This window comes from Salvia hispanica, chromosome 4 (genome assembly GCF_029641045.1).
Source record: "Salvia hispanica isolate PSC_SH4W2 chromosome 4, Shi_PSC_v1, whole genome shotgun sequence".
Lineage (NCBI taxonomy): Eukaryota > Viridiplantae > Streptophyta > Magnoliopsida > Lamiales > Lamiaceae > Salvia > Salvia hispanica.
In genome coordinates, this window is record NC_142695.1 from 12,182,098 (window position 1) to 12,208,560 (window position 26,463).

Consider the following 26,463-nt stretch of genomic DNA (forward strand, 5'->3'; position numbering starts at 1 on the left):
AGCATCGCGCTTATTGGGACATTCAAAAGATGAGTATGGAACCGAGCAAGTGTGATGAGGAGAGAGAGCTCCAACTCCAAGAGCTTGATGAATTTCGCCTAGACGCATATGTTGCCACGATGAGGTACAAAGAAAAGACCAAGTTATGGCCAGACAAAAATTTGAGGAGGAAGTCGTTTGAAGTCCAAGTGGACTGGTCCTTGCATCTTTCGAGCAATCAACTTAATGGAACCATCGAAATTCAGGGAGTTGATTCTTCTTGTTCTCTACCCTTTGTTGTGAATGGTCATAAGTTGAAAATCTATTTGGAACCTTTTGGAAGCATATACCGTGAAAGAAATTTCGTTGTACATGCCTCGGGATTTCGAATTAGGGTGATAAAATCTTTTCATGTAAATATTTGTTTTTGTTTTTGTTATTTTTTTGATATTCCAAAAAAAATTAAATATGAAAAAAAAAGAGAAAATTATCATATGTGTTGACATAGATTCATTGGGGAGTCTAAGTTCTGTTTGGGTATCGTTTTTTTACAAAGTGAGTTTTTTTGTATTCAATTTTAATGAAGGGATGTGCTCTAGCTTAAAATTGGAAGGAATGGGCTAATCTTATTTAAATGGGCATGGGATGGGCCCATTTTGAATCAAAGGGGAAGAGAATGATTGGCCCATTTCCTACACTTAAGCAAAATTTGGAATGAGACTGAGAAATCAACGTGTACTTCACTAGAGAAATTATGGGAATATATATTTAATAGTTGTATTTGACTTATCTTTTCACTTTCATAAAAATTTCTCTAAGCCCTAATTTCACTTTGACTTTTCACTGCACATTGCATCCTCTTTTCTCATCGGTAATTTCTCCTCATTTTCAAAAATTACAGGGTGACTCCTCAAATTCCCGCCAACAAATCCGGTAGTATGGTACATTTCGACACCCATGATGAATTATAAGCGCATGATGAATTTCTTGGATATATGGAAATGAGAGGAATTACTTGGTTACTGTTTTTAGAGTCACATGATCTCCCATAGGCATTGGTCCATGAATTCTACACCACATTTTGTTTTGAGACAACCACTGATTTATATATACCCAACGTGTATTTAGGCTTTATACTTTAAGCGACGAACATTTACGGTTCCTATATTTGTAAAATATCATTTGCGGTCCCCATACTATACCAATTGCTCGTTTCATTTGCTTTTTCACTTTTTGACCAAATTTTTGGACAAAAACACCCCCAAAAGTCTAAATGGCATTTGTGTACACTCACTCTCCAAAAGTAGGTACTTATTTGATATTTACATTCATTTTAGTACTTTAACTGTGATTTATATTTTATTCGAATAATTTTTGTTTGGATTGGTTATAGTATAAAAAATTTGCATAGTTTTAATTTTGGATTTTAACTTAATAAAAATCGATTTACTATAAAACACATATTTTATTTCCTCAAATTAAGATGAATCAATTAAAATGATGATTTATAAAAAAAAAGGGGTTCACATCTAAATGTCCTTAGAAATATTTTAAATATCGTGGCTTTTAAGCACAAATAATTTAATATTTTAGTATGTCAAAAGTATAAAGTGATAGCAATTAACTATTATTTCACTTTTATTGCCTACTAGGCTCCTTCTTCCTGAAGTTGTCGAAAATCATTTTTAATCTCTGTAAGTTTATATTCTCACCGATTCAAGCCTTCTTATGCATTCAACAATGACCATTTATTCTTCTACAGCAAAATTTCTATAAGGGCTAAACATAATTTGTAAAAATTTAGAAAATTTTTGAAGAAGAAAAACTGGAAAAAAAAAATTGGGATGGGCGATGAGGCTTAAGCCACACCCTTCTTTTTACTAGTTCTGCCCCTGTGCCACACACTATAACCAATCCAAACAAAAATTATTCGAATAAAACACAAATCATAGTTAAAGTACCTAAATTAATATAAATATCAAAATAATTACCTACTTTTGGAGAGAGAGTGTACAAAAATGCCCTTTAGACCTTTGGAGGCGTTTTTGTCCGAGAATGTGGTCAAAAAGTGAAAAAGCACCTGAAACGAGCAAGTGGTATAGCATAGGGACCACAAATGATATTTTGCAAGTATAGAGACCACAAATGTTCGTCTCAGAAAGCATAGAGCCTAAAAATATAATTCACTAAAATAATTGATTATTACTTTATCGGGTTCCTAATGGGTTAACCCGATAAAAATACGAGCCTAATAAAACTTTACTAAAAAGAATTAATTTCATTTATATTCATGTATTTCGTATGATATAAAAAGTTGCTAGCCCTAATAAATTTCACTGGAAAGTTTTGGGACAAAAATGTCGACAGCCCTTTTTGTAGAAGGCCCAATTGGTCAGTTAACGGCCGAATTGAATCCATAGAAAAGTAGAGTACTACTGTATTAATATAAATAATAAATATTGGAGTGACTATTTTCCAACTTTCATGTTGAATAATCCACTCTTCAATGTAATTCTCTCAAAATTCATCTATTTTGGATTGTTTTCACGGCCGACGTGACGAATCTATAAAAAAATACTGTATCCGTCTCAAAGATTATTTTCCTATTTGAATATCCTATTTAAAGTAATTAATATTTTCTCTTTTAGATGTTTCTTAAAATAAAAATAACACTATCTTACTTTATAAAAGGAAATAATCCGTATCTACTTTATGTAAATTTTTATCCTGTCAAAATTCATCTTTCCGGCTTGTTTATATAAATAAATCCTGGAGTGAATTCAATTTGCCAACTTTCTGAGTTGAATCATTCCGCCTTCTCTCTTCACATTAACCAAAGTCAATTTTTGATTCCTCTCAAAATCCATCTATTTGGCTCGTTTGCAATTGCAAGGGAGAATCCATCCAGATTTCAATTGAGACTTGGGGTTTCAGGAAGGGTTTTTGATGGTTCAGCTGATGGGATCGCTGCATTCAGAGAATTTCCAAGATTCCGCCGAAGAAGAGTATGGCTCTCTCCCAAAGCGCGCTCGTCTGGCCTCCGCCACTCCTTCTAATCAGGTCTTCATTACAAGATTCGACCTTTTTTGATGGGTGTATATTGTTTCTTTATGTCGTGAAGCTGGACTTTTTAGTTGATTAGAGCTGTCGTTGTTATTCCCTTTTATGGGCTGATAGAAGAGATCATTGCTTCCATTTAGAAATTGATGATTTTGGGGGAAAAAGTCGACTTAACCACTTTTAATTCTCATAAACAGAATCATGATTCCACATGCATTTGTAAATAATTTGCGATTTCTCCTCAACTTTTCCTTATATATTGGAATCGTTTCCTTAAAAATCGTTTCTTGAATTCTCTTTCAGCAGTTGAGCGCTGTGTCGAATGTGCCTCCTTCACAGTACAATCCACTTGATGAGCCGAGTCCTTTGGGTTTGCGCCTAAGAAAAAGTCCGTCATTGCTGGATTTAATCCAGATGACGCTCTCCAAAAGAAGCAGCAGCTCTATCTTGGAGAATACTACTGAGATGACTGACCATGGAAGCAAGAAAGATACGAAGGCGAGTGCTGCACCAAATGCTAGTGACAAGATGAAGGCTTCCAATTTTCCAGCCATGTTATTGAGAATTGGCAGCTGGGAGGTAGAGCTTCTGAATTTCTGCCTCACTGTTCTGGTCAAGTCAGCCTGCATTTTTAAGATGCAGGCATTTAACTAAAGGTTTATGGAGTTGAGTAACGAAGTGTGTAAGTTATTATGAAATAAAGATGTAAATAAATTATTATTAACTTGAAGTGAACTGATCTTCGAAAGAATGCTACTTAATGAAGTGTTTGGATAGAAATGGGGAAACTTTGTCCTACTTTGAGATATTACATATACGTCTTAATGTGTTAATATTCATGCCAATTGCTTATGTTGGATTTTTTGGCAGTATGTTTCAAAATATGAAGGAGATCTGGTGGCAAAGTGTTATTTTGCAAAGCATAAGCTTGTGTGGGAAGTTCTTGATGGAGGTCTCAAGAGTAAAATTGAGATTCAGTGGTCTGAAATAACTGCTCTGAAGGCTGAATTTCCTGATGATGGTCCTGGAACTTTAACCATTGTGGTAATGATTTTTCTTTATATGTGTGATAATAATCTTCACCTGTAAAGTAGGTGATTCAATAATCTGCCGTCCTTATTATCTTTTTTTTCCAGCTAGCTCGGCCACCTGCTTTTTTTCGTGAAACCAATCCACAACCCAGAAAACATACTCTATGGCAGGCAACCACTGACTTCACTGACGGGCAGGCTAGCAAAAACAAGTAAGTCCCTGTAGATTTCATGTTTTACCTCTCGTTTACACTATCACAGTCAAGCTTGTGCATGAAATTCACTCCTTTCTTCACATTTAAGGAGCTTTACTTCTCTTAGGTATAAACTAGTGAGACACGATTCAACATCTTTAACATTTCATGTGACTGAATTGTATCTCTATGAGCAAATGAATCGCGTCTTCCTTGTCATGCATGCTTGATTATCCCTTTTCTCCTGTACTTTTGACTGGTGAACAAACACTTATTCTCCGTCTATTAACTTTCGCAAATCTAAGACTTGCACTCTTTCTCTGCATAAGAAAAGATACTCTAAAACTTACTGAGCGTTGTGCTTGCTCGGGAGCTTAAGATGACTGTTTAATTTTATCTCAAAGTTCTTGTGTTGCACATAGATTCTTCAGGTAAATGCAAATTTAATAATTCTACTGCTGTTCTATTAAATTTCACAATCTTGCTGGATGTAGCCTCATGGATGAGTAATTGCTGCTCTTTTGTAGGAAGCATTTTTTACAATGTCCTCCTGGCATGTTAGATAAGCACTATGAAAAGCTCATTCAGTGTGACACACGTCTTGGTGTCTTGAGCCAACAACCTGAAATAATTCTGGACGACCCTTACTTTAAGTCACAAGCTTCTGTACATGAAAATTCAGAAGAATCTTTGGGGGATGGGGGAAGTCAGCAGCAGCCACATGCTGCCAAGGGATCACCCATCTCTACTTTCCAGGAAGTGGCTTCCTCGGCTGGTCCACAGTTACGGGCTCCCGAATTCGGAAAGAATCCCCTGACAGTGCAACATGTGGCTAAAGAAGCAGCATCACCAAGCTCAGGTATAGAAAAGTTTTTACCCTGTTTGATATTTGCTCTTATGGATCTGTAACTTGGTTCCTATCATAAAAAATCTTGTCATTGAGGTGTCAATTAGATAACCATGTCGAGCATCAACTGCTTAAGTCAATTATTAACTCTTGAAAGCTAAATCTTGCTAGCAAGCTCAATAAATTTTCAGGTTCTGCTAAATGTTCATACTCACATAATTTTCCCCTTTTGATTTTACTAGTGATTGATACACAAGCAATTGAAGGGAGTGGGAAGAGTATTGAGCATGATTCTGGAGGATCAAAAAGCTGGGAATCGTTGAAGGTAGCAGGGCTGCGCCCCTCCATGTCAGTGACCGATCTTGTGAACCACATTGGAAACTGTATTTCGGAGCAAGTGACTTCTGGAAGCTTACCCTCAGCCAAGGCATCTGAATGCCATGAAATGCTCGAGAACATCTCCCAACTTTTGCTCAGTGATAGTAATCACTGTCTGGCGGGGTTGGACGAGAGATCTCTAATGAAGAAGGTAGATTCTCTGTGCAGCCTGCTGCAGGAACCTGCCATAACTTCCAGTGCTCTTGTTGATGGCGAAAACCGTAACCAAGTTGCTGATCCTGCAAAAAATGTCTACTTCGACCTCACAAATGATGCTGTTCATTCTACACATGAGAAGACCGAGCAAGCCATGGAAGTAGATTCTGCAGACAGACCTTGGCCTGGGCCTGGTCTACCTAGAAAAGACTCGCTTAGCGACTTGCTTCTTCAGCTTCCGCGTATTGCTTCTCTTCCAAGGTTCTCTAACTTGTTATATGGAATTGAAGAAGGTGAAGAATATCAATCTCCGTGATGATTCTTCACTTATTTTGTTTTCGTAATGGGAAATCTTGGTTAAGGTTTATTGCAAGGATTCTGAAATCAAGGTTCGTGAAGAATCCCCTACATATTAGCTCAAGAATAGGTCCTTTTTTCTATTATTTTGATTACGCACTTTCTTAGTTATGTAAATGGATGATAATTGACACAATTTATTGCTTCTTGCTCAAATCTTCACTATGTTGAGAAAAATTTATTAAAGAAGTGTGATGATTTACTATATTTATTAATTCAGTTGCATATCTACTCAGAAATCATTTGGTAAATGAAAATTTTATTGATATTGCTTGTTATCAATTTATAAATTTACCATTTTCTCAATGATTCTTTAATCGATATTGCAAATAAATAAAAGAAAAAAATAAAATTAATAAATTTAATCAACATAAAAAAAATAATTAAATTGTGCAGTCCTTCAAATAAATATTTAACCAAAAAAACCTCGTAAATAAAAATACAATAGTTTATGAATCTAATGAACAAAAATTATAAAACAACCCAATGAAACAAAATATATTAATAAAAGGATTGAATGAAATAAAAAAATTATAAAAAAAAAAAAATTGTATTAGTATAAAATCTTAGATGTGTTTTGCTATTAAATATGTTTATGATCTGGCAACTGAGATAAAATTATTGTTGATAAATGATACTCTCCTTGTATCCTAAAAGTTAGAAATTTTTCCTTTTTGTCCGTTTTTAAAAAATAAAAACCTCCACTTCAAGAAATAGACCATACAATTAACACTAATTTCACTATTTTAAACTACTTTTCTCTCTCTCACTTTACTAATTTTGCATTAAAATTTGTGTCGTAATAAAATTCCTATTTTTAGAAAATGGAGGGAATATGAACGCCTAAGAATCCAAAGTCGCCATAATTGCCATTATATTAATTGGAAGGAAAAAGATGTTATTCCCTCCATCCCCCATTAATTGTTCACTTTGGTACCGGTACACATTTTAAGAAATGTAATGGAAAGTAGGTTAGAAAAAATTATTGGAATATAAATCCCATGTGAGTGAAATGAGTATGAGACCTACTTATCATTTATGTTAAAAAGTGAAAACGGATAATTAATATGGGGATGAACAAAAATGACAAAAGTGAACAATTAATGAAGGACGGAAAGAGTAAAATAAACAGAGTTGAAAAGAGATGCCACGAAACCATTATGTACAAAGAGATGGATTGAATCAAATTGTAACTATACAAGAGAAGATGAAAGTAAAATGAAACAGAGTTCATCTTCGGCAGCAAATCATAAAATATATTTACACTTGGTATCTTCCTTCCATCATGTCCATCTGCCAATTTGCAACAAGATCAGGAAGTAGGTGAATGAATTGTGGTATCAGGTAACATGGCTATGGTCACTATGAAGTATTCACACCCAACAGGGAGACCATAAGGGTTTGATGCAGATGCTGAACTCAACCCCAACCGCCGGCTGCCAATCTCCGGCATCAGCACATCCACCCGGTCTCTACCATGCTCGCTTTGTTGTGATGCCGGGGCTGGTGACTTTGCTATTCTTCTTTCAATGTGCACGACCTGCCCTACAATATAGCTTGGACGGCTCGGGAGGTGATCAGTGAACAAGGCTACCGACTCAGAAGATAGATAGTAGTAAGGGCAGTTGCGGTTGATGGCCTCGTAGTAACCAGAAGATTTTAGGACGAATGCAGCTATCTCGTGCACTTCTAACCGCCCGAAGGATATCTTCTCTTTGTTCGCCTGCAATTAAATCGTTTTCCATCATATGTCCTATTTCTGGATGTATATTTTGTTGACATATATAGATATGAGACCGAGACACCAAAGAAAGCATATGTTACCTGCTTTTCGAGTTGATGCTTCATGTAAAGAGTATTCACCAACTCTTTCTTCTCTTCTAGTTCCTTAGTAAGTTTCTCACTTACAGCTTCAATTTTGGAGTGTCTGTCGAGCAATTCAGCACGTTGTCTCGACAAAGCACTGACTTTATCTGCTAGCACCCTTATGCAGTCACGGAACTCAACAGTACCGTCATCATCAGTTTCACTGGCAACACTGTAAATTTAAAGCCATTTGAGCACACATAATCATACCAATGTTAGGAGTGAGCAGAAGTGCTTACCTGTTTAAAGACTGAGCTAAACTACGCAAAGCATCAGCGAAAGTTGCCACCCCAGATGTCAAAACACAGTTTTTCATTCTTTCAAAAAGACCGCGTGTTTTGATGGCAGAGATACGTAATGCACTATACTCTGAAGCCCTACGATCAGCAGCACAAAGATGGGTTTGAGCCTCCTCTCTCGCCTCATGCAGACAGTTCTCTAAATGAGCACAATTCATCTGCAACACAATAGGATAGAGAGTGGTCCTAAGATATGTAGAACTTTAATAACAGAGACATATACTGAGATCAATAGAGAAATACTAGTCACAATCAGACAACACCCTCATATCTTCAATAAAAGAGTAAATGGAACACCGGCACCCTTCCCCAATGGAATTGAAATATTAAATATTTTAATATTTTAAGTTCTCACACTGTTTCTCCTATTCAAAAGATGGATGTATTGCAAAACAACATTTTTACTTGAGAAAGAACTCATGCTGGCCACAAACTAAAATCTTCGTCTCCGTCTTCAATCAGCAAAATCAAGAGAAAATTAAAAATCAAGAAAGGCAGTGGTTTCTGGATGGACTTAGAAACTGTAATCTGATCATATTTTCAATGTTGATGGAAAATGCCTGTGTAGGCAAATAGATGCCATGTCTATTGCTCATTGAGCATAGTTTAACTAGAATTATTAGAAAAGATAAGTTCTCAAACCAAACTACTGTACAAAATATGAACAGATCACTTGCGGCCCCAAGCCCTTGCCGCTTCCATCTGGTGCCAATATAGTAAACAACACATCAAAATTCAAATTTTCAGTAAGTAATACCTGAGATTCATCGAGCAGCTTTCGACCGATCTCTAACTCCCTCCCAAGCTTGGAAACATCATCCATTAATTCTTGGATCTTAGTTTCTGCATTCTCTAATTGACTTGATTTCTCTGCTAGGGCGTTTTGCAATTCTACCACAAGGCTATCACATTCTTTAGCACCTAAATCTGGCTGAACAGCTGTTTCATAAGACAATAAGTCTGTTGGTCGAGACATGCTGACCGCCATGTTACTAGCAGTAAGTGCCATGCCTACATCAGACAACGGTACATCTTTCTTTTCCCTGTCATGGAGATGTCCTTTCTCACGGTGCAGATCTAGCATTGATGAATCCAACTGTGGATTTAACATGATAGAGGAGTCTGTCATATTATCCCCTAGTCCTTCTTGTGCCTTACTATGATCAGGGACAACCCCCGATTTCAATGAGCTCGATGCGCAAGAGACTTCTTCCATTGCATGGGGCACTTCTTCAAGTCCTGATACATCCGACTTGTTATCATTTATCTTTGCAGTTGAAACTGCAGATTCGTCCCCATCTGCCGAAATCTTACCCCTCAGATACTGATCAGACAACCTTTGTTCTAATTCCTTAATCCGTTTTTCATAAGACTCACACTGCATTTGCTTCATCTTTAGCATTGATTGGAGGTGTTTTCCATACTCATCTTTCAGATGCAAAGCTTCAGATGTCTTCTCCGCAGCATTTCTCAACATGTTCTCTATTTTTTCATCATCAAAAGATCCATAGTCAAGCTCGGTGCTCATTGAACATAATAGGGCAATTTTGGAAGCAAGTTCAGCTTTCAGTTTCGCATTCTCAACTTCCATCTTGCTAGTCCCCGCAATCTCCATCAATTCTGACCCCTCAATAAATTCCTGAAAATCATACTTCTCTGGGAGGTCTACGCCACATCCTTCAACTTCAGATGAGAGAGAACCCTCATTCGACATTGACAGGGATGTCCTCGGAGACCCATGTTTCTCACTCCTAGTAGAGGGTCCTACCAGTGATTCAGGAGCATAACGGTCTACATCTGAATAATCTAGAGCAAGCAAATTAGTGTCGAAGGGGGAAACATTGACATCACACGGGTTAGGGGTGTCATACAACCCCATGGATGCTAAAATGTCGCGAGGAATAAAAGTATTATGGACTTTCAGAAACTCCTCACGTCTCCTAACTTCATCATCCCTATCTGCAGCAAGTTTTTCAGCCAACTGCCCAGCCTTGCCCATATAGATCTTCATTGAAGCTTTTCTTCTCACCACTTCAGCAAGGCATGCCCTATAAGCAGGACCTATCCCACGCACAACTTTTAGGTGCTCAAATTGATCACTCTGACGCTTCAACGCCTCCTGGAACACAGAGAACTTGTAGCGCACATCTTTGATGCTGAACTGTATATATGCAATCTTTTGCATGTAATTGTGAACAAAATTATTCATCTCATTCTTTTTATCTCTACAGAAGTTGAGCAAATTAGAAATCGCACGATCACATTCTTGCATCCTTGGAAGGTAGTTTTTCTCGTGGCTATCATACATAGGTCCCAATGCAGAAACAGCATCATGAGGGCGTAATGAAGACGACAACTTGCTGGAAATACAGTCATCCACAAGCTTCTTTACGGTATTTACATCCTTACTGCACCAAAAATAGAATATTTTTAGTCGTAATATCTTTTGAAGCAAATTCTTACTTTACAGCATACAACATAATGAAAAAATTGGATAAACAATAAAATCGATTAACCAATAAATTAATAACACTCATGACAGAGGAAATCTAAGGGTGAGATTAGATTAGACTGCAAACGCTAGTTACTCTTTCTTTCCTTCTTAGTGCAGGACAGTTCAACATCTTGTACATCATAAGTTCATCTTCAAGACCAAAAACCATAAATTCTAGCATCAGAACAACTCAAGCAATCTATCATCTAAAGTTACTAAAAAAACATAAGTAGATTGACCAACAATATACATATTTTGTATAGTTCTGCTATATGCAAACACACCATACCAACCAAATAGGTAGAAGAGTTGGGACATAGAATGCGTTGTGTGTGTGTGTGTGTGTTCTCATATAAGAGAGATAGAGAGAGGACCTGAGAGCTTGCACAATGCTCTTTTGCTCATTAATAAACTGCTGGTGCTCTTTTATTGTCAATTCCAAATCCTTGACAAGAAATGAAGCCTTTAAAGAGAATAAATTTTCTGTATTGTGCTTTAGATCTCCAAACTCCTGTTTAAATTCTGAAACTTTGTTCTCAAACTGCCTGTGGGAACTACTGCAATCTTCGACTGTCTTCCGCAGATTCTCTTCTTTCACAAAATCTAACAGGCACTTCCGGCTAGAAGTTTGCAATGATGGATGAAGTCTGATAGCTCTCAATTTTTCCACATCCCTCCCAAAGTTCACCAAAAGGCTATTATGTTGGCGGTGCTGCTGTGAGTAACATTTCATAAAATCGCTGTAGTTTTGAAGCACAATTCTGTAGAAATAATCCAAATTACCCCTTGCAATCTCCAACGCCCTCTCTTGCACCTTCTGCTCTTGCAAAAGCCTCTCACACATTTCAATTTTAGCTGATGTACGGCTGTAAATAGCATCTCCCCACTGAAAATGATATCTAAATTGCCTCTCGTATGAAGGCAAGGCCTTTAGTGCAGGATCTGAAGCATCATCCAGAGGATGAGGGTTATGAGATGAGGACGGTGCTGGGGGATCTGGGATATCAATAATGTCACATTGCTCCAGCTGGGGGGAAGGCGAATTGCTCCGCATCCTTGCTTTATTGAACAAAAACACTTCTCGTTCGCTAGATGGGAGTTTATAAGTCGATAGTGGGCGTTGAGAGTCCAATTTCATGTCCAAGCACAACAGAAGCTGATCATTGAACGGTATCCCACAAACCGACTCCAGGAACTTCTGCACAGCCTCAACAAGCGTATATTCCTCACAGTCAAGCTCATACGAGTGCCCATTCTCAGCAATATGAATCACAAGTTTCCCCAATTGAACAACACCTTCCAATGCATTAGAACTCATCGTCCCGCCCCCACCAGGATCCGACAAATATAATCTAAGAATCAACTGCCTACAGCTTCGGCAGAAGGCAAACCCAATCCCCCTTCTCCCGGCACGCTTGGATACAACGAACTAATCAGAGCAGAAGAACTAAACAAGATCCTATCACCAATATCCCAAATACACACACAAAATCTCCAGGATAACCCTAATCAATCCCAAACCACTATCTATCGAACCAAATAAACTTCAATTCCACACCTATTTCCTTTGCCAGAAATCCAAAAAGCCTCCTCGGAGATCTGCGCACATAAAATATTCCAGAATATCGAAAACTCAATTGAAACCGACTAACCCAAAATCGCAATTCTCAACAGACCGACCGCATACGATTAACAAATCCCCAACTTCAATCACAATTGGCGAGCACACCTGCAATCAAGCAACCGAAAAGTCGAAAACACACCACAACAAAAACAAAAAAAATAACAAAAGTGGGTAAAAAAAACCCACTTAACGACCTCAACAAAAGAAGACTTTTTTAAAACAAAATGCCCAAAAACACAGGAGATGGAGACGTAATCAGCTCTAATCCACAACTAGAAGAAAAACAAATTGAACACGAAAACCCATGTAATCCAATATGCCGTGTTGTGTGTGCGAAAATCTTAAATCTTTGTGAATATACCTTGGTGTATGAATAGATAGGCTTGGTTGTGGCAATGGCGTGGAGTTTTCCTCCGAAGACGAATGATTGATTAAACTAATGGTTAAAGAAGTAATCTTTGTTTGTTTTCTTCGAGTATTAAATAAACAATAGCGTGAAATAAAAGGCAGAGCCTTGTGAGTTGTGACCTACGCAGGCAGCAACAATAGCAGCAGCAGCCTATGTTGTGTTGCTGTGGATTGCGAAGAACAATTCCGAATAGGGATTGGATTCATCATTAACCATTTTTATTCAAGTACTCTACTTATGATTTTTTATGGAAATTACGTCTATCAATAATTGTAGATGTATTTATATTCGCTCCGTTTCTTTATTAATCAAACATTTGCTTTTCGAAATTTTATTATAATTTTATCTTGAGTTAATGAGAGTAGAATAAAGTAAAAATATATATAAAAAAAATAATATTATTATTTTTATTTTAAAAAACATTTTATTTTTAATGAGATCATCTAACATGCACAACATTGTCATTTTTTAACAAGATAGATGGAACTTACTACAATAATAACGTGTAAATACAAAAATCTTTTGATGTATGCACCTGGACATGTTTGTAGTGTACATAGACTATATTATTGCTTTGATATTATGAATTTTCTAGGGTGCAGCAATCTTGGAGAGCTCGATCTCCTGAAAACTAATTTATTTTAGTTTATTTTTCTGAAAATGAGATTATAAGAATGACATGTGTTTTAATAGTGAAAATAGATGAGAGAAATAAAAAGCACTAATTCGAGTAGTATTAATAGTTAGAGACTTGTAATAATAGTGTAACGTGTGTTTGAAATTTTTTGAAAATTGAAATGAATTGATTTTAGTGTGTCGACTGAAATGACAAAATAGAATTATTTTTTGGAATGAATAGAATATAATTTGATATGTGAAAGTGTATAACATTAGGTATTCTTGTGAGAAAAATACATGTAGACATCTTTAATATTCTGATGAATTTTTTTTTAATTCAAAAATGTCTAAATTATCGTTTAGGTTCTCCTATTCTTATCCTTTTTTATTTATTTTTCTTATTTCATTTCAGATTTTTTTTTCATTCATAATTTCGTGGTCTTTATACATTATTTAAAAGAGGTAACTTCATAAGTTATGTATTAGATGTCACTATAATATTTAAATATTATGGTTATGCAAATTATTAATTTCATTTTAGGATGTCAATTGGGTTAACTCATTCAGATTCAGGCCAATCTATTAGGATTGTCGGGCAATTTGAATGTGGGTAGAGTTGTCAAGTGGGTTGGACCAGCCCAGGCCTAATGAGGCCCACCTATATCGAGGCTCAGGCCCATATCTGAGCTAGGCTGGGCTAGGCCGGGCTTTTGTTAATTTTGCTACCCAGCCCAAGTGGGTCTGGGTCGGACCAGGCTGGGCTTTGTTTTTTTTTATTTATGTATTTTAAGAGATGCTAAAAATATTACTCCTTCCGTCTCACTTTAGGAGTCCCGAATTACCATTTTTGGTATCCACTTTAGGAGTCCCGGTTAGACTATCCAATAAATAGTTATAGGCCTCACATTCCACTAACCTTTTTCCACTCACATTTTATTATAGAGGGAACATCTTTTATGGTCTATGAGCTTTGTCAAACTATCATTTTAGATCCGTAAACTTTGAAAATATCATTTCAGGTCCGTCAACTAAGAGTTAATATCAATCGAAGTACTTTCTTACTATTTCCAAGTTTTTTTTAAGGAAAATAACCTCAATGCCTTCAAGGGTATATATTTTTAATAAACTTATATCACACACTCATATTTTTTATAAATATCTTTACTATATATTTTTGACGAATTTTTTAAATATGATTTGACCTTCAATATTATTACTTAATTTTGTGACATGCAAGAAAAGTTCCTTCTTTTACTTTTATAATTAAAGAATTTTAACAATATATAAATTCAAGTATCGTCTATTGATTGTGACATTAATTTTTACGAGTATCCATACCTCAAAAATATATTAAAATGCTTTAATTATAAAAAATTGAAGAAGAAACTTTTTTTGCATGCCACAAAATTAAGTGATAATATTGAAGGTCAGAAAATTCGTCAAAAATATATAGTAAAAATATTTATAAAAAATATGAGGATGTGATAAGTTTATTAAAAATATATATTCTTCAAGGTATTGATGGTATTTTCATCTAGAAAATTTTGGAAATAGTAAAAAAGTACTTTGATTGATATTAACTCATAGTTAACGAACCTCAAATGATATTTTCAAATTTCACGGACCTAAAATGATAGATTGACAAAGTTCGTGGAAAAAAAAAGATGTTCCCTATTTATTACTCCATCCGTTTCTTCATAGTTGAGTCATTTTTGCATTTTGGGAAGTTTCTTAATAGTTGAGTCATTTCTATATATGGTAACATTTTTCTCTTTCTGACTTTATTCTCTCTACTTTATTCACTTTATACTTTATTCTCTCTACATTTTCCTCTCTCTTACTTTTTTATCTATTTATTTAACACACTCAATATTCCTTTCTAAAACTCTGCGCCGAAAAGTTTCGCCTCAACTATGGCGAAATAGAGGGAGTATAAAACTAATACTCCTTCCGCCCCAAGATAAGTGATGTGCTTTATTTTTGCCCTCGTTTTAGAAAAATGACATAAAATAGTTAGGACACCCATTCACCTTGGCAGAAATGACCAGAAATGGGCTTAAATCTGGGCTAAGTTATTGGTTTCATTACTCACGAGCCCGCTAACTAAGGCAAAGCTCGCATTGTTCCTTTCATATAACGCCATAAATAAAACTGTCGAATGAGGTGATATTCAATTCTCGATTCAATTATTACATCAAGAAATGGGTGCACATTTACAATTATACCCCTTATCTTCCCTCTCAAACGCATTATTTCACTCTTTACCCACATTCACAATTGGTGAACTCTAGGCAGCTGTCGTCTCTTTCTCGTCCGCCATACGACCGGTGTGTGCGTTGTGATTCAGGCAAAGCACTCTGGTTTCATCACCCATCAACGATGACCATCATCTCATAGAAGTTAACGGCCACATGGACGGTGGTAGCAAAGGAGCGCAGCAGCTAAGCTTCTACTCTCACTCGTCGATTTGACTGGCGAATAATGGCCTACTTCAAGAAATTATTGTGCAATCGCCAACGGTATAATTAGGTAATTAATGGTTAATTACCTAATTATATTAAAAACACTAATTATATAAGGTTGGCCTCTGATGGGCCTGGGCCAAACCTGGGCTGGGCTTTAGATAGTCATGGGTCTGTGTTTACAAAATGGCCCAATTGGAACCCATTTCAACCAATGAGTGATATGCTCGGATTTTGCACTATTTTAAGGCCTTTATTTGATCCGTTTTTAATTACAAAATTACAATTCGTGTCCATATTTTGTACTCCCTCCGTCCCGGAGTATTAGACTCACTTCTTTTGGGCACATGATTTAAGGAATTGATATTTAAATAGTTAAAGTGGAGAGAGTAAAGTATGAGAGAGGGAAAAAATAGGGGAGAGAAGAGAGAAAAAAGTAGGTGGAGAATAAAATAAGATAGATGCTTTTTGCTAAAAAAGGAAATGAGTCTAATATGTTGGGACATCCCAAAAGGGAAAGTTGGTCTAATACCTTGGGACGGAGGGAGTATGTTTTATCCATTTTGGTATTTTTACGTGTTTTGTGAGAAATGTGCATATTCGAGTCTAAAAAGATAGCTACAAGTCGAAGTTGGAAATCTGGAGCATTCGAGACGCCCAGCTGTCCACTGCAACACATACAGCGGCCGCTGGGGCCCAACGACCGCTGAACCAGTAGCGGTCCGCTCCGGAGAAAGTTGTGCTGAAATGAAGAACACGCCCAGCGACCGTTGGGGTGTGCGCAGCAACCGTTCCAAGAGATCTAGAAGCTACGAGGTTATTTACACTGCAACATAGTGTAGTGATCGCTATCCAAGAGACAGAGGCTACGGATCAACTCGCAGCGGCCGCTGGCTAAGGGTCAGTGGCCCGCTGGGAAAACGCGGCACACAGAATTGACCTACTTTCTTCCCAAGATTTACCAAACTTAGCCACTTTTTTCCTTATTTACTAGGGGACGATTTTAGCACTATATATGCCCCCTCAAACCTTTTCATTAAGGATCTTCTTTTTGCCAATTAATTCAAAAACATAAATTTGAGAGTTCTTCATAGTGCAAGGAGTTGAAGAAGGAATCAAAAGAAGATCATAGCTACAAGATTCAACCTTTGGATTTTATTACTTTAGTTCTTATGTTCACTTTGTTTTCCCTAAAATCTATGTTTTTAGATTATTCTATCATGTGTAACTAAACTCATAGGATTTTAAAGATGTGTTAGTAACTACTTTGGTTATACAATTTCGTTTTGCTATTTAATATCCGTTTTGTTTTTACTTTGTTTCTTCCCTAAGTTGTTGGATAATGCTTCACGTTTGAGTGACACATTCTGTGATAATTTAATATAACTTGCTACATAATCGTGAGAGGAGGTTGGCGAGTTAGGTCCACTTAGTAGACACTACAATTAGCTTCCTTTAAAATGACACTGTTAATTGAGAGTGGAGACTACTTTTCAAGGGTCTTAGCCTCTTAGGAGCTTTTAGGAGTTACGGAACTAGGATTCACAATTCTAGTGTTAGTAATCTACGCTTGTGCCACATGGGCAAAAATTAGGTGACTCGTCCTACTGAAGTAAGGACTGTGCTAGGATATTGTAGTAGGAATTTGTATAACTATAACTGTGAACGCACATCCCTATAATTCCCTTATCTCTCATATTTTATCTCGGTGATTTACTTGCAATTAGTTGTTTACTTTCTTTTAATTGTTTTTATTTTCAAAAATTCCGAATTTCTCTCGGTTTTTCAAATAGTGAAAGACGCTTAGTAGAAGGTAGCCAATCTGTGATTGTTTTTCCCGTGTTCGATATCCCGGTACTAACCTTTAACTATACTATATATACTCTGTATACTTGCAGGTTTATTTAGTGCTAATAAAAAGTGCATAAATGAACCAAGCCCAAGCCCACTTGCTTCACTAGTGGGCTGGGCCTGGGCCAAGCTAGGCCGGGCTAGCCTGACCCAGTTAACAACTCTAGGTGCGGGCTATTCGAGTTGTAGATTTTCAAACTTAACTCTAATCCACCGAGTTTGGGGCTAACCTATCGGGATATGCGGGCCACAAGGCTTTCAAAAATAAACTCTCATAATTAAATTTTTTCTATATAAAAATGATTCTAAATTTTGGATATTTTTTTTTTCATAGTTTTAGAGATAACGTCTTCAAATTTTCATGTCTTTTCTCAATAATATTTGGGGAGGAGTCTTTCATCTTGATACTACAACATAAACAAAACTTGTGTTGTCATTATTTTGAAATTATTCATAAGAAATTGTTTATGAAAATTATAAATTTTATCTTACATGAATCAATGTTAAAACGATGAATATATTAAAATTTTGATAGACTAATTCTTTTAACAAATATTGAACATAATAAATTAGAGTTGTGATCAATGTCGAACCCTTCTTAAAGACCGAACTAGAGACCAAATTTGGGTCACTCATTTTTCTTAATCTTATGGTTTTGATTAATTTACAATTAATTTAATATTTTATTAAATAAAAAGGTTATTTATTTTTTTTTAAAAAAAATTTATAATTTTTTTAATTTTTTTTAATTTTTTTTATTCGATAAAAACTTGCTGGAGTAAATAATGAACTATATTCACTACATAATGAACTAAATGAATGTATGTTATGAAATAATTTTTCGCATTTAGTATATATTGAATTTACTTCAACTGAAAGATAATTATGTCATAACACATTATGAAATACTAATAAACTAATGAAATGAAGTAATAACATAATTGAATGAAGTAATAAACTAACGGAATGAAGTAATAGCATGACTGAATGAATTAATAAACTAACGGAATGAAGTACTAAACTAATAGAATGAAGTAATAACATGATTGAATGAAGTAAATAAACTAACGGAATGAAGTAATAACATGACTGAATGAAGTAAAAAACTAACGGAATGAAGTGATAAACTAATAGAATGAAGTAATAGCATGGATAAATGAAGTAATAAACTAACGGAATGAAGTAATCGCACGACTGGATGAAGTAATAAGTTCATAACATATTTCATTTAGTTCATTATTTAGTTCATTATGTAGTGAATATAGTTCATTATTTACCCCAACAAGTTTTTATCAAATAAAAAAAAATAAAAAAATAATTTTTTTTTAAAAATAATTTTTTTAAAATTAAAATAAATTAAATAAAAATTAAAATAAATTAAAATTAAATTATTTTTTTATTAAATAAAATATTAAATTAATTGTATATTAATCATAACCACAAGATTAAGAAAATGGATGGCCCTAATTTGGTCTCTAGTTCAATTTTTAAGAGTGGATTTGTGGTTAATAGGACTCTAACAAATTATTTATAAGAATGATAATATAATACAATTCTTTGCTGCACGTTAAATCACGAATGATAATATAGTACAATTCTTATTTTTTTTATATAGCCCATTAACTTAATAATTGTTGTATTATATGTTAAAATATAAAGATAGGAGTACTTAATAATAATAACATGATCCAAAAAATAATTTTATTATATTAAAAGTTTGCTAATATACCATAAAAAACTCTAGAAATAAAATAGAATAAATGATCGTCGCAATAAATAGCAATTAAAATAAAATAAAAATAAATAAAACTACTATACTATCACCAACAAAAAAGTTTAATCATATCAAAAGTACTCAATAGTTAATACATTAAATATTTTCACAAATAAAAGATACGCATAATAGTTCTAAGCTTAAAATCATCATAAACTCTTTTTCAAAATGCTTCTTTGTAATCCAACAATGGGAGCGAAATCAAATTTTCCTAATTCAAATTATCTTTCTCAACTTGAGATAAATTAAAGGGGGACAATCACCGGGGAACATAATTTGAGGTACACTTGCCACATTTTGATAGTCTGGCAAAGCCAAAAAAAATAAGAGTACGTAAAGAGATATACTAAAGCATATTATAAACCTAGGATAATATATTTTACGTATAAAAAGTATACTTAAGTCAATAATAAAGTAAATGAGAATGATTGGGCATAACCAGATTAAACAAGCGTCATATATGATGATGTATTATAAAATTATATACCATCAAAGAAATCAAATATACATACACATACCATATTTTGGTGTCCTGGATTCATTTGAAAATTCGTACTCCACATTGTTGTTTGGTTCATGGATTTATGCCATGAAATTGTTGCAAGGGTTTTTTCCCTTTCAAAGATTTGCCCTTCTTTCACTTCTCTATGACACTCTTCATTCGATAATTTGTCGCTCCCTTTGACACTCTCTTAAGAGGATTAAGAATTCGAGTCGAACCGTGTTGAGGGATATCATTATCCTCAATTCTCAAGGTGTGGCTATCGTTCTTACAAGGGGGATGCATAATTTCTAATCTCAACATCAGGCTCCTAGAGTCTCTTTTTTGCTATTTTGACGGTTTCAACGTCATGGACACTTAAGCTCATGACGTCAAAAAATTGGCGCATCAACTCCTTCAAATGATAACTTCTTGTTCTTGACATTGTAAAAATCTAAGGAGCATAAACCACAATCATTATTATAAACTTCTTGTCTTGCCCTTTTCATCCACCTCTTCAATATGTATTGCACGAGGACCGTAACCGTGAAACACCCTCATGGTTCGGTTGCTGTTTGGTAATTTCCAAAACTGGATCGGCAGTTTCGAACCGCACCGGTTCTGGAACCGTGGGCATCTCTAGTTGAATCTACATATTGTGCATATGCCCACTCTTCAACACATCTAAGTCCTATCCTTTTCTTTAGTTCTTATTAATGGCGTCATGGTCGCCGCCTCACAAATATATAATATAGTAAAAAAAAACACTTCAAAATATTTTTTACATCTGGAATTAGGAGTTTTTTGTAATTTATTTTAAGAAATATAAGTTGGAAAGGATAGTCTAATAATGCATATCAGATTTTTATACTCCTATCGCTACACTAAATGTCAAGCATTTGATACAAGATTTTATGTTAGTTTGTTTTATGAATTAAGTGAAAGAGAACAAAATAAAAATAGTATTGTTTCAATTTTAAAAAGTATATTGGACAATTCAAGAGAAAAAAAGTTTTATATTTAATAAAATAAATGAAGTATAATACTTATGTAATGACGTGTTAGAGGAATAAGTTAACATAATATGGACCTATTTATTTTGAGACCGATAGTATCTTCCAATGCATAGAGAATATATTTTCATAACAGAGCTTCTCCTCCTCCACTTCTTTCAGCTTCCATTATCCTCTCTATAGTCTACTCTTTTTGCTACAAAGGTACGATTTTTCCAGCTGAAATCCACTTCTTCGAAGCTCAATTAATTTCATAATCAGGTTCTGCTTTCAAATTGAAGCCGAAGGCTTCTTCTTAATGTTAGTTTCTCAGTAAATGCAAAGAATTAATCAGGGGCTATTGTAGTCCATGGCCTCCCTCAAGCCCCTAATTTCTCCTGATAACACCTCGTATGAGATCAGGAAGCTAAGTTCTCCTTTTAATTCTTTCAGTTTTGCTTCATATACTGTGTATTCGGGCTTTTTGATTACAAATGGGGGAGCACTTTTTTTAAAGCCATTTTGTAAACTGAAACACATTAGGGTTTCTAGGTTGGAAAATGAGTTTTTGGATAAATCTGAATCCAATTTGGACGATGATTGGACGGATAATGTGAAGAAGTATGTGGCCGGTGATGATAATCTGGTTTTAGAAGGCCAAAATTTTCATGGGAATTCTGATAGAGTGAGGGTGAATGTGTGGAAGAAGTTCAGGGGTGGAAAGACATTTAGGAATAAGAGCAAAAATAGTTTGCGTGATCAAAGGAATGCTAAAAAGCATAAGTGTGAAGAAAATTTCGGAAATACATTCGATTCTAAAACTGTGTTTGAGTTAGATTTCAATGCTCTTGATGCTGACTTGAGCCTAGACTGTTGCAATCAGATCTTAGAGCAGCTTGAGGGAAGCAATGATAGTAAAGCTTTGAGGTTTTTTGAGTGGATGAAAGTTAATAGGAAGTTGAAGAAGAATTTGACTGCTTATAATTTGGTATTGAGGGTTTTGGGTAGAAAAGGGGATTGGGATGGTGCAGAGGTCATGATTAAGGAGATGGTTTCCGAGTCGGGCTGCAAGCTTACTTATCAGATATTTAATACCCTTATATATGCTTGTTATAAGAATGGGCTAGTGGAAATCGGTTCTAGGTGGTTCAGGATGATGCTCAACTGCGGGGTTCAGCCGAATGCTGCTACGTTCGGGATGCTGATGGCTCTCTACCGGAAAGGTTGGGTTGTTGAGGAGGCAGAGTGTACGTTTTCACAGATGAGGAAGATGAAGATAGTGTGTCATTCTGCATATTCAGCTATGATTACAATTTATACGCGCATGGGATTGTATGGAAAAGCTGAAGCGGTTATTGGTTTCCTAAAAGAAGATGAAGTTGTTTTAAATCATGATAATTGGTTAGTTCTGCTCAATGCTTACTGCCAGCAGGGAAAGTTGAGCATGGCTAAGCAAGTGTTTTATGCAATGAGAGAATCTGGTTTTTCTCCTAACGTAATTGCATATAACACGATGATCACTGGGCATGGCAAAGTTTCGAAAATGGATGGGGCAGAGCAATTGTTCTGTGATCTAAAAGATGCTGGTGTTATGCCTGATGAGACAACATATAGGCTGATGATTGAAGGTTGGGGTCGAGCAGGTGACTATAAGCAGGTGAAGCTTTACTATATCGAGCTCAAGAGGTTAGGTTTTAAGCCTAGCACTTCAAACTTGTATACATTGATAAGATTGCAAGCTGAACATGAAGATGAGGAGGGTGCTATTGCAACTGTTGATGACATGATCAATATTGGTTGTTCAAAGTCCTCCATTCTCGGGATTGTTCTACAGACATATGAGAAGGCTAATAGAGTGGAAATGATGTCTTCGATTTTGCTAGGACCCATGTATGATCACGTTCTTAAAAACCAGACATCTTGTGCAATTCTTGTAACGGCTTATGTAAAAAGTAGCTTGGTTGATGATGCTCTAAAAGTTCTAAGAGAGAAGCAGTGGGACGATCCCATATTTGAGGACAGTTTATACCATCTCTTAATATGTTCATGCAAAGATTTGGGATGCCTGGAGAGCGCTATCAAGATATTTATCCACATGCCAAAATCTGCCAAGCCAAACTTGAATATCTCATGCACAATGATAGACATTTACAGCAAAATGAGCATGTTTTCAGAAGCTGAAGGACTTTATATTGACTTGAAAAGTTCAGATGTCAAACTGGACATGGTAGCCTTCAGCATTGTTATAAGAATGTATGTCAAATCGGGGAATCTGGAAGAGGCCTGTGTGGTTGTTGACTTGATGGCTGAAGAGGAGAATATTGTGCCTGATGTTTATCTTCTTCGTGACATACTTCGCATTTATCAGCGTTGTGGCAAGGCTGGAAAATTGGCAGATCTGTACTATAAAGTGCTGAAAAACGACGAAAGTTGGGACGAGGAAATGTACAACTGTGTGATAAACTGCTGTGCACGGGCATTACCGGTTGACGAACTTTCAAGGCTATTCGATGAAATGCTACAGAAAGGATTTTCACCAAACACTGTTACCTTCAATGTAATGTTGAATGCTTATGGGAAATCCAAGCTGTTTGAGAAGGCAAGAAAGGTATTTTGGATAGCCAAGAGGCGAGGCTTGGTTGATGTTATATCTTACAACACGATCATAGCTGCTTATGGGAAAAACAAATACTTAAGCAATATGTCAGCTGCTGTGAAGAGAATGCACTTTGATGGCTTTTCAGTTTCTCTTGAAGCCTACAACTGCATGTTGGACGTCTACGGGAAAGAAGGGGAAATGGATAAGTTTAGAGATGTTTTGCAGAGGATGAAGGCGTCTATAGGTTGTGCTGACCTCTACACATACAACATCTTGATCAACATATATGGAGAGCGAGGATGGATTGATGAGGTTGCAGCTGTGTTAATGGAACTCAAAGAGCGTGGAATCGGCCCTGATTTGTGCAGCTATAACACATTAATAAAAGCATATGGCGTTGCTGGGATGGTTGAAGAGGCCGTTGGTTTGGTTAAGGAGATGAGAGGAAACGGAATTGAACCTGACAGGATAACATATACAAACCTAATAACCGCACTGAAAAAGAACGATATGTTTCTGGAGGCTGTGAAGTGGTCATTGTGGATGAAGCAGATGGGACTGTGATTCTTGCAGTAGTAAGTTTCCTGCATGAGTTCGTTTTCCGACTCTTGATTGGCTCAGCTTAGAATGCGTTTCTGTTTTTCAGGTGTCGAATTTGTTTACTGTTGGCTTGGCATATCGAGCATTCAGCATGTATGGAGCGGTGAGACAGATATGCAGATCCGTGGTGCACGAAAAACGGGTAATGTTTAAGAGCATTCTGATGATTGTTTTAACTGTATTTTGTGATTAGAGCTCCTTGTAGTTGAAGTAGGAAGAGATCCACAATTTGGCTGTTACATATATATATATATATATATAGTTTCATAGTAACATGTTTATAATTGTATCATTGTATAGATAGATAGCTAAGTCGCAGGATTTGAAAAGAACATTTTATTACTACCACTGGTACAACATTACATCAGAAATAGAACTGAAATTTTGTTCCAAATCGAGGTTGCAAGTAAATGCATTTATCTCAACAAAAAAAAAAGTTATAAAATGACTACTTAGGGAAATACATAACTAAAGGGAAAGATATGTGAAACTATTTAGAGCGGTGGTTTGTTCAGTTGAATCAACCAGCACGGCCCTGAGTTCCTGCACCCGCACCCGCACCAGCACCACCAGCACCACCAGCACCAGCACCAGCGCCAGCACCTCCACTTACACCACCACTGATTCCACCCCCAATACCACCAGTCCAGCCGGCTCCAGCTCCAGCCCCAGCCCCACCTCCAGCTCCTGCTCCACCACCAGCCCCAGCTCCACCGTTACCCCCAGCTCCACCATTAGCCCCAGCTCCACCATTACCGCCAGCTCCAGCTCCACCACCAGCCCCAGCACCAGCTCCACCACCTACATTTCCACCTCCACCAAATCCACCCTTAATACCACCACTTATTCCTCCCCCAATTCCACCAATAGCCCCAGCTCCAGCTCCAGCTCCACCACCAGCTCCAGCTCCAGCTCCACCACCAGCTCCGGCTCCACCATTACCTCCAGCTCCACCATTACCTCCAGCTCCACCACCTGCTCCAGCTCCACCACCAAGCCCAGCCCCAGCTAAACCACCAGCCCCAGCTCCACCACTAATACCACCACTAATACCACCACCTATGCCGCCCCCAAATCCACCGCCAGCCCCAGCTCCTCCACCAGCCCCAGCTCCGCCACCTGCCCCAGCTCCACCACCAGACCCAATGTCACTGATTTTGCTGTCTAATAATGTACCATCACGCTTACCTTTTCCCCTACCGGAAACCACACCAATATCATTTACTCCGACAGTCCTAGTGCCACCTCGTTTTTCCCCACTTCCACGGTTCCTGTTGCCTCCACTACCCATGCCAGCTCCCTCTCCAACTCCGGCTCCGGCTCCGGTTCCAGCTCTGGCTCCGGCTCCGGCTCCAGCACCAATTCCAGCCCCAATGCCACCACCCACTCCAGCTCCAGCTCCGGCTCTGCCTCTAGCTCCGGCTCCAGCTCCAGCTCCAGCTACACCACCAGCGTCGCCTCCCTTTTTCCCGCCTGCATTTTTATCTTCTTTGATGTCGTCGCCTAATCCTACACCGGAACCAATGCCAGCTCCTACACCACCATCAACTCCTCCCTTTTCTCCAACGCCACCACCAATTTCATCGTTGGCAGCTTCTTTTTTAGAAAGATCAGGCTGGACTCCAGCAAGCTTCCTAGCCTGCACACCTCCCACCACCAAAATCAGAAACACAACCACAAGAGATCCTTTTCCGGCCATTTTGATTAACATTCAATGAAAAATGTCTAAAACTACGACACTATTTATAGCCAACTTCACCCCACATTATAACCATAGATATTGTAGCCAACCATTTTCTCCCTTTTTTAAGACAACTTTCCGATTTTCAAGCTTCAATACTTGCATATACGTGATAATTCCATGCATGCCACACATACGTTGGTGGTTGGAAAAAATTAAAATTATTTTTAATCCTATATTAAGGCTTTTAAACATTTTTATATCATTTAAAATAATCTATTGTTAATTTTTGTGATATTGTATATTGCATTTATAAATAAATGAAGTAGGATCTTACTGAATGTGTAATATTTGTTTGCCGCTCGAAATTTGGTTGAAAATTTGTTTATTTTTTATGAATCACGGTAATTATACTAATACAGTCAAAGATAATATGGTCTAGCCCTCTACTCAATAAGTAACAACCAAATATTAATAAAATTAATTCGATTATTACTGTATTTCTTATTTTCTTCTTCTTTCCATCGCCTCTGCTGTTCTCTTCTGTAAGTTTTTTTCATGCTTTTTTTTCTTGAATTTCTATGTCTCTTCCTTCCCTTTTCCTATTTTAGTAAATAGAGAATGATTTTGAATTTGAATGCAATAAGTAATAATCAGAAAAGTGTTTTGGTAGTATAGTTTTAGCGTAAATCTAAAGATATGTATATTTTA

General features: G+C 36.5%; 3 protein-coding genes across 7 annotated transcripts; 2 read left to right on the top strand and 1 right to left on the bottom strand.

Annotated features, from left to right (window-relative positions):
* Positions 1 to 2,713: 2,713 nt before the first annotated feature.
* LOC125191955 (uncharacterized) lies at positions 2,714 to 6,158 on the top strand. Of its 4 annotated transcripts, none has more exons than XM_048089397.2 (6): positions 2,714 to 3,039; positions 3,346 to 3,618; positions 3,910 to 4,083; positions 4,173 to 4,282; positions 4,792 to 5,123; positions 5,354 to 6,158. In XM_048089397.2, exons 1-6 carry the CDS (start codon positions 2,926 to 2,928, stop codon positions 5,959 to 5,961), a joined length of 1,611 nt encoding a protein of 536 aa, XP_047945354.2. In that variant the 5' UTR covers positions 2,714 to 2,925; the 3' UTR covers positions 5,962 to 6,158. The 4 variants fall into 4 exon arrangements, with proteins under 4 accessions (XP_047945354.2, XP_047945352.2, XP_088925851.1 ...); XM_048089395.2 differs by having other exon boundaries at positions 2,715 to 3,039; positions 3,343 to 3,618; XM_089069725.1 differs by having other exon boundaries at positions 2,716 to 3,039; positions 4,176 to 4,282.
* A 1,002-nt stretch (positions 6,159 to 7,160) lies between these two features.
* On the bottom strand, positions 7,161 to 12,898 carry LOC125194098 (autophagy-related protein 11-like). Of its 2 annotated transcripts, none has more exons than XM_048092131.2 (6): positions 12,647 to 12,898; positions 11,036 to 12,390; positions 8,925 to 10,575; positions 8,108 to 8,325; positions 7,827 to 8,040; positions 7,161 to 7,725 (listed from the first exon to the last, which is right to left on the bottom strand). In XM_048092131.2, the coding sequence occupies exons 2-6, from the start codon at positions 11,977 to 11,979 to the stop codon at positions 7,315 to 7,317; spliced, it is 3,438 nt and encodes a 1,145-aa protein (XP_047948088.2). In that variant the 5' UTR covers positions 11,980 to 12,390; positions 12,647 to 12,898; the 3' UTR covers positions 7,161 to 7,314. The 2 variants fall into 2 exon arrangements, with proteins under 2 accessions (XP_047948088.2, XP_047948089.2); XM_048092132.2 differs by lacking the exon at positions 12,647 to 12,898 and adding an exon at positions 12,480 to 12,621.
* An 8,100-nt stretch (positions 12,899 to 20,998) lies between these two features.
* On the top strand, positions 20,999 to 24,416 carry LOC125195976 (Tetratricopeptide repeat (TPR)-like superfamily protein). Its single transcript, XM_048094290.2, has 2 exons — positions 20,999 to 24,046; positions 24,118 to 24,416. Exon 1 carries the CDS (start codon positions 21,243 to 21,245, stop codon positions 24,033 to 24,035), a length of 2,793 nt encoding a protein of 930 aa, XP_047950247.2. The 5' UTR covers positions 20,999 to 21,242; the 3' UTR covers positions 24,036 to 24,046; positions 24,118 to 24,416.
* The last annotated feature ends 2,047 nt before the right edge of the window (positions 24,417 to 26,463 follow it).

What these genes read in the sequence shown, in the direction of transcription:
- LOC125194098 (XM_048092131.2), bottom strand. Translation starts at nt 11,979, where the DNA reads ATGAGTTCTAATGCATTGGAAGGTGTTGTTCAATTGGGGAAACTTGTG. An exon ending in AGCATTGTGCAAGCTCTCAG is followed by an intron (nt 10,576 to 11,035) that starts GTCCTCTCTCTA and finishes TTTTTGGTGCAG; the next exon opens with TAAGGATGTAAATACCGTAA. An exon ending in AGCATCAACTCGAAAAGCAG is followed by an intron (nt 7,726 to 7,826) that starts GTAACATATGCT and finishes ATTTAATTGCAG; the next exon opens with GCGAACAAAGAGAAGATATC.
- LOC125195976 (XM_048094290.2), top strand. Translation starts at nt 21,243, where the DNA reads ATGGCCTCCCTCAAGCCCCTAATTTCTCCTGATAACACCTCGTATGAG.
- LOC125191955 (XM_048089395.2), top strand. Translation starts at nt 2,926, where the DNA reads ATGGTTCAGCTGATGGGATCGCTGCATTCAGAGAATTTCCAAGATTCC. An exon ending in TGAGAATTGGCAGCTGGGAG is followed by an intron (nt 3,619 to 3,909) that starts GTAGAGCTTCTG and finishes ATTTTTTGGCAG; the next exon opens with TATGTTTCAAAATATGAAGG. An exon ending in GGGCAGGCTAGCAAAAACAA is followed by an intron (nt 4,283 to 4,791) that starts GTAAGTCCCTGT and finishes GCTCTTTTGTAG; the next exon opens with GAAGCATTTTTTACAATGTC.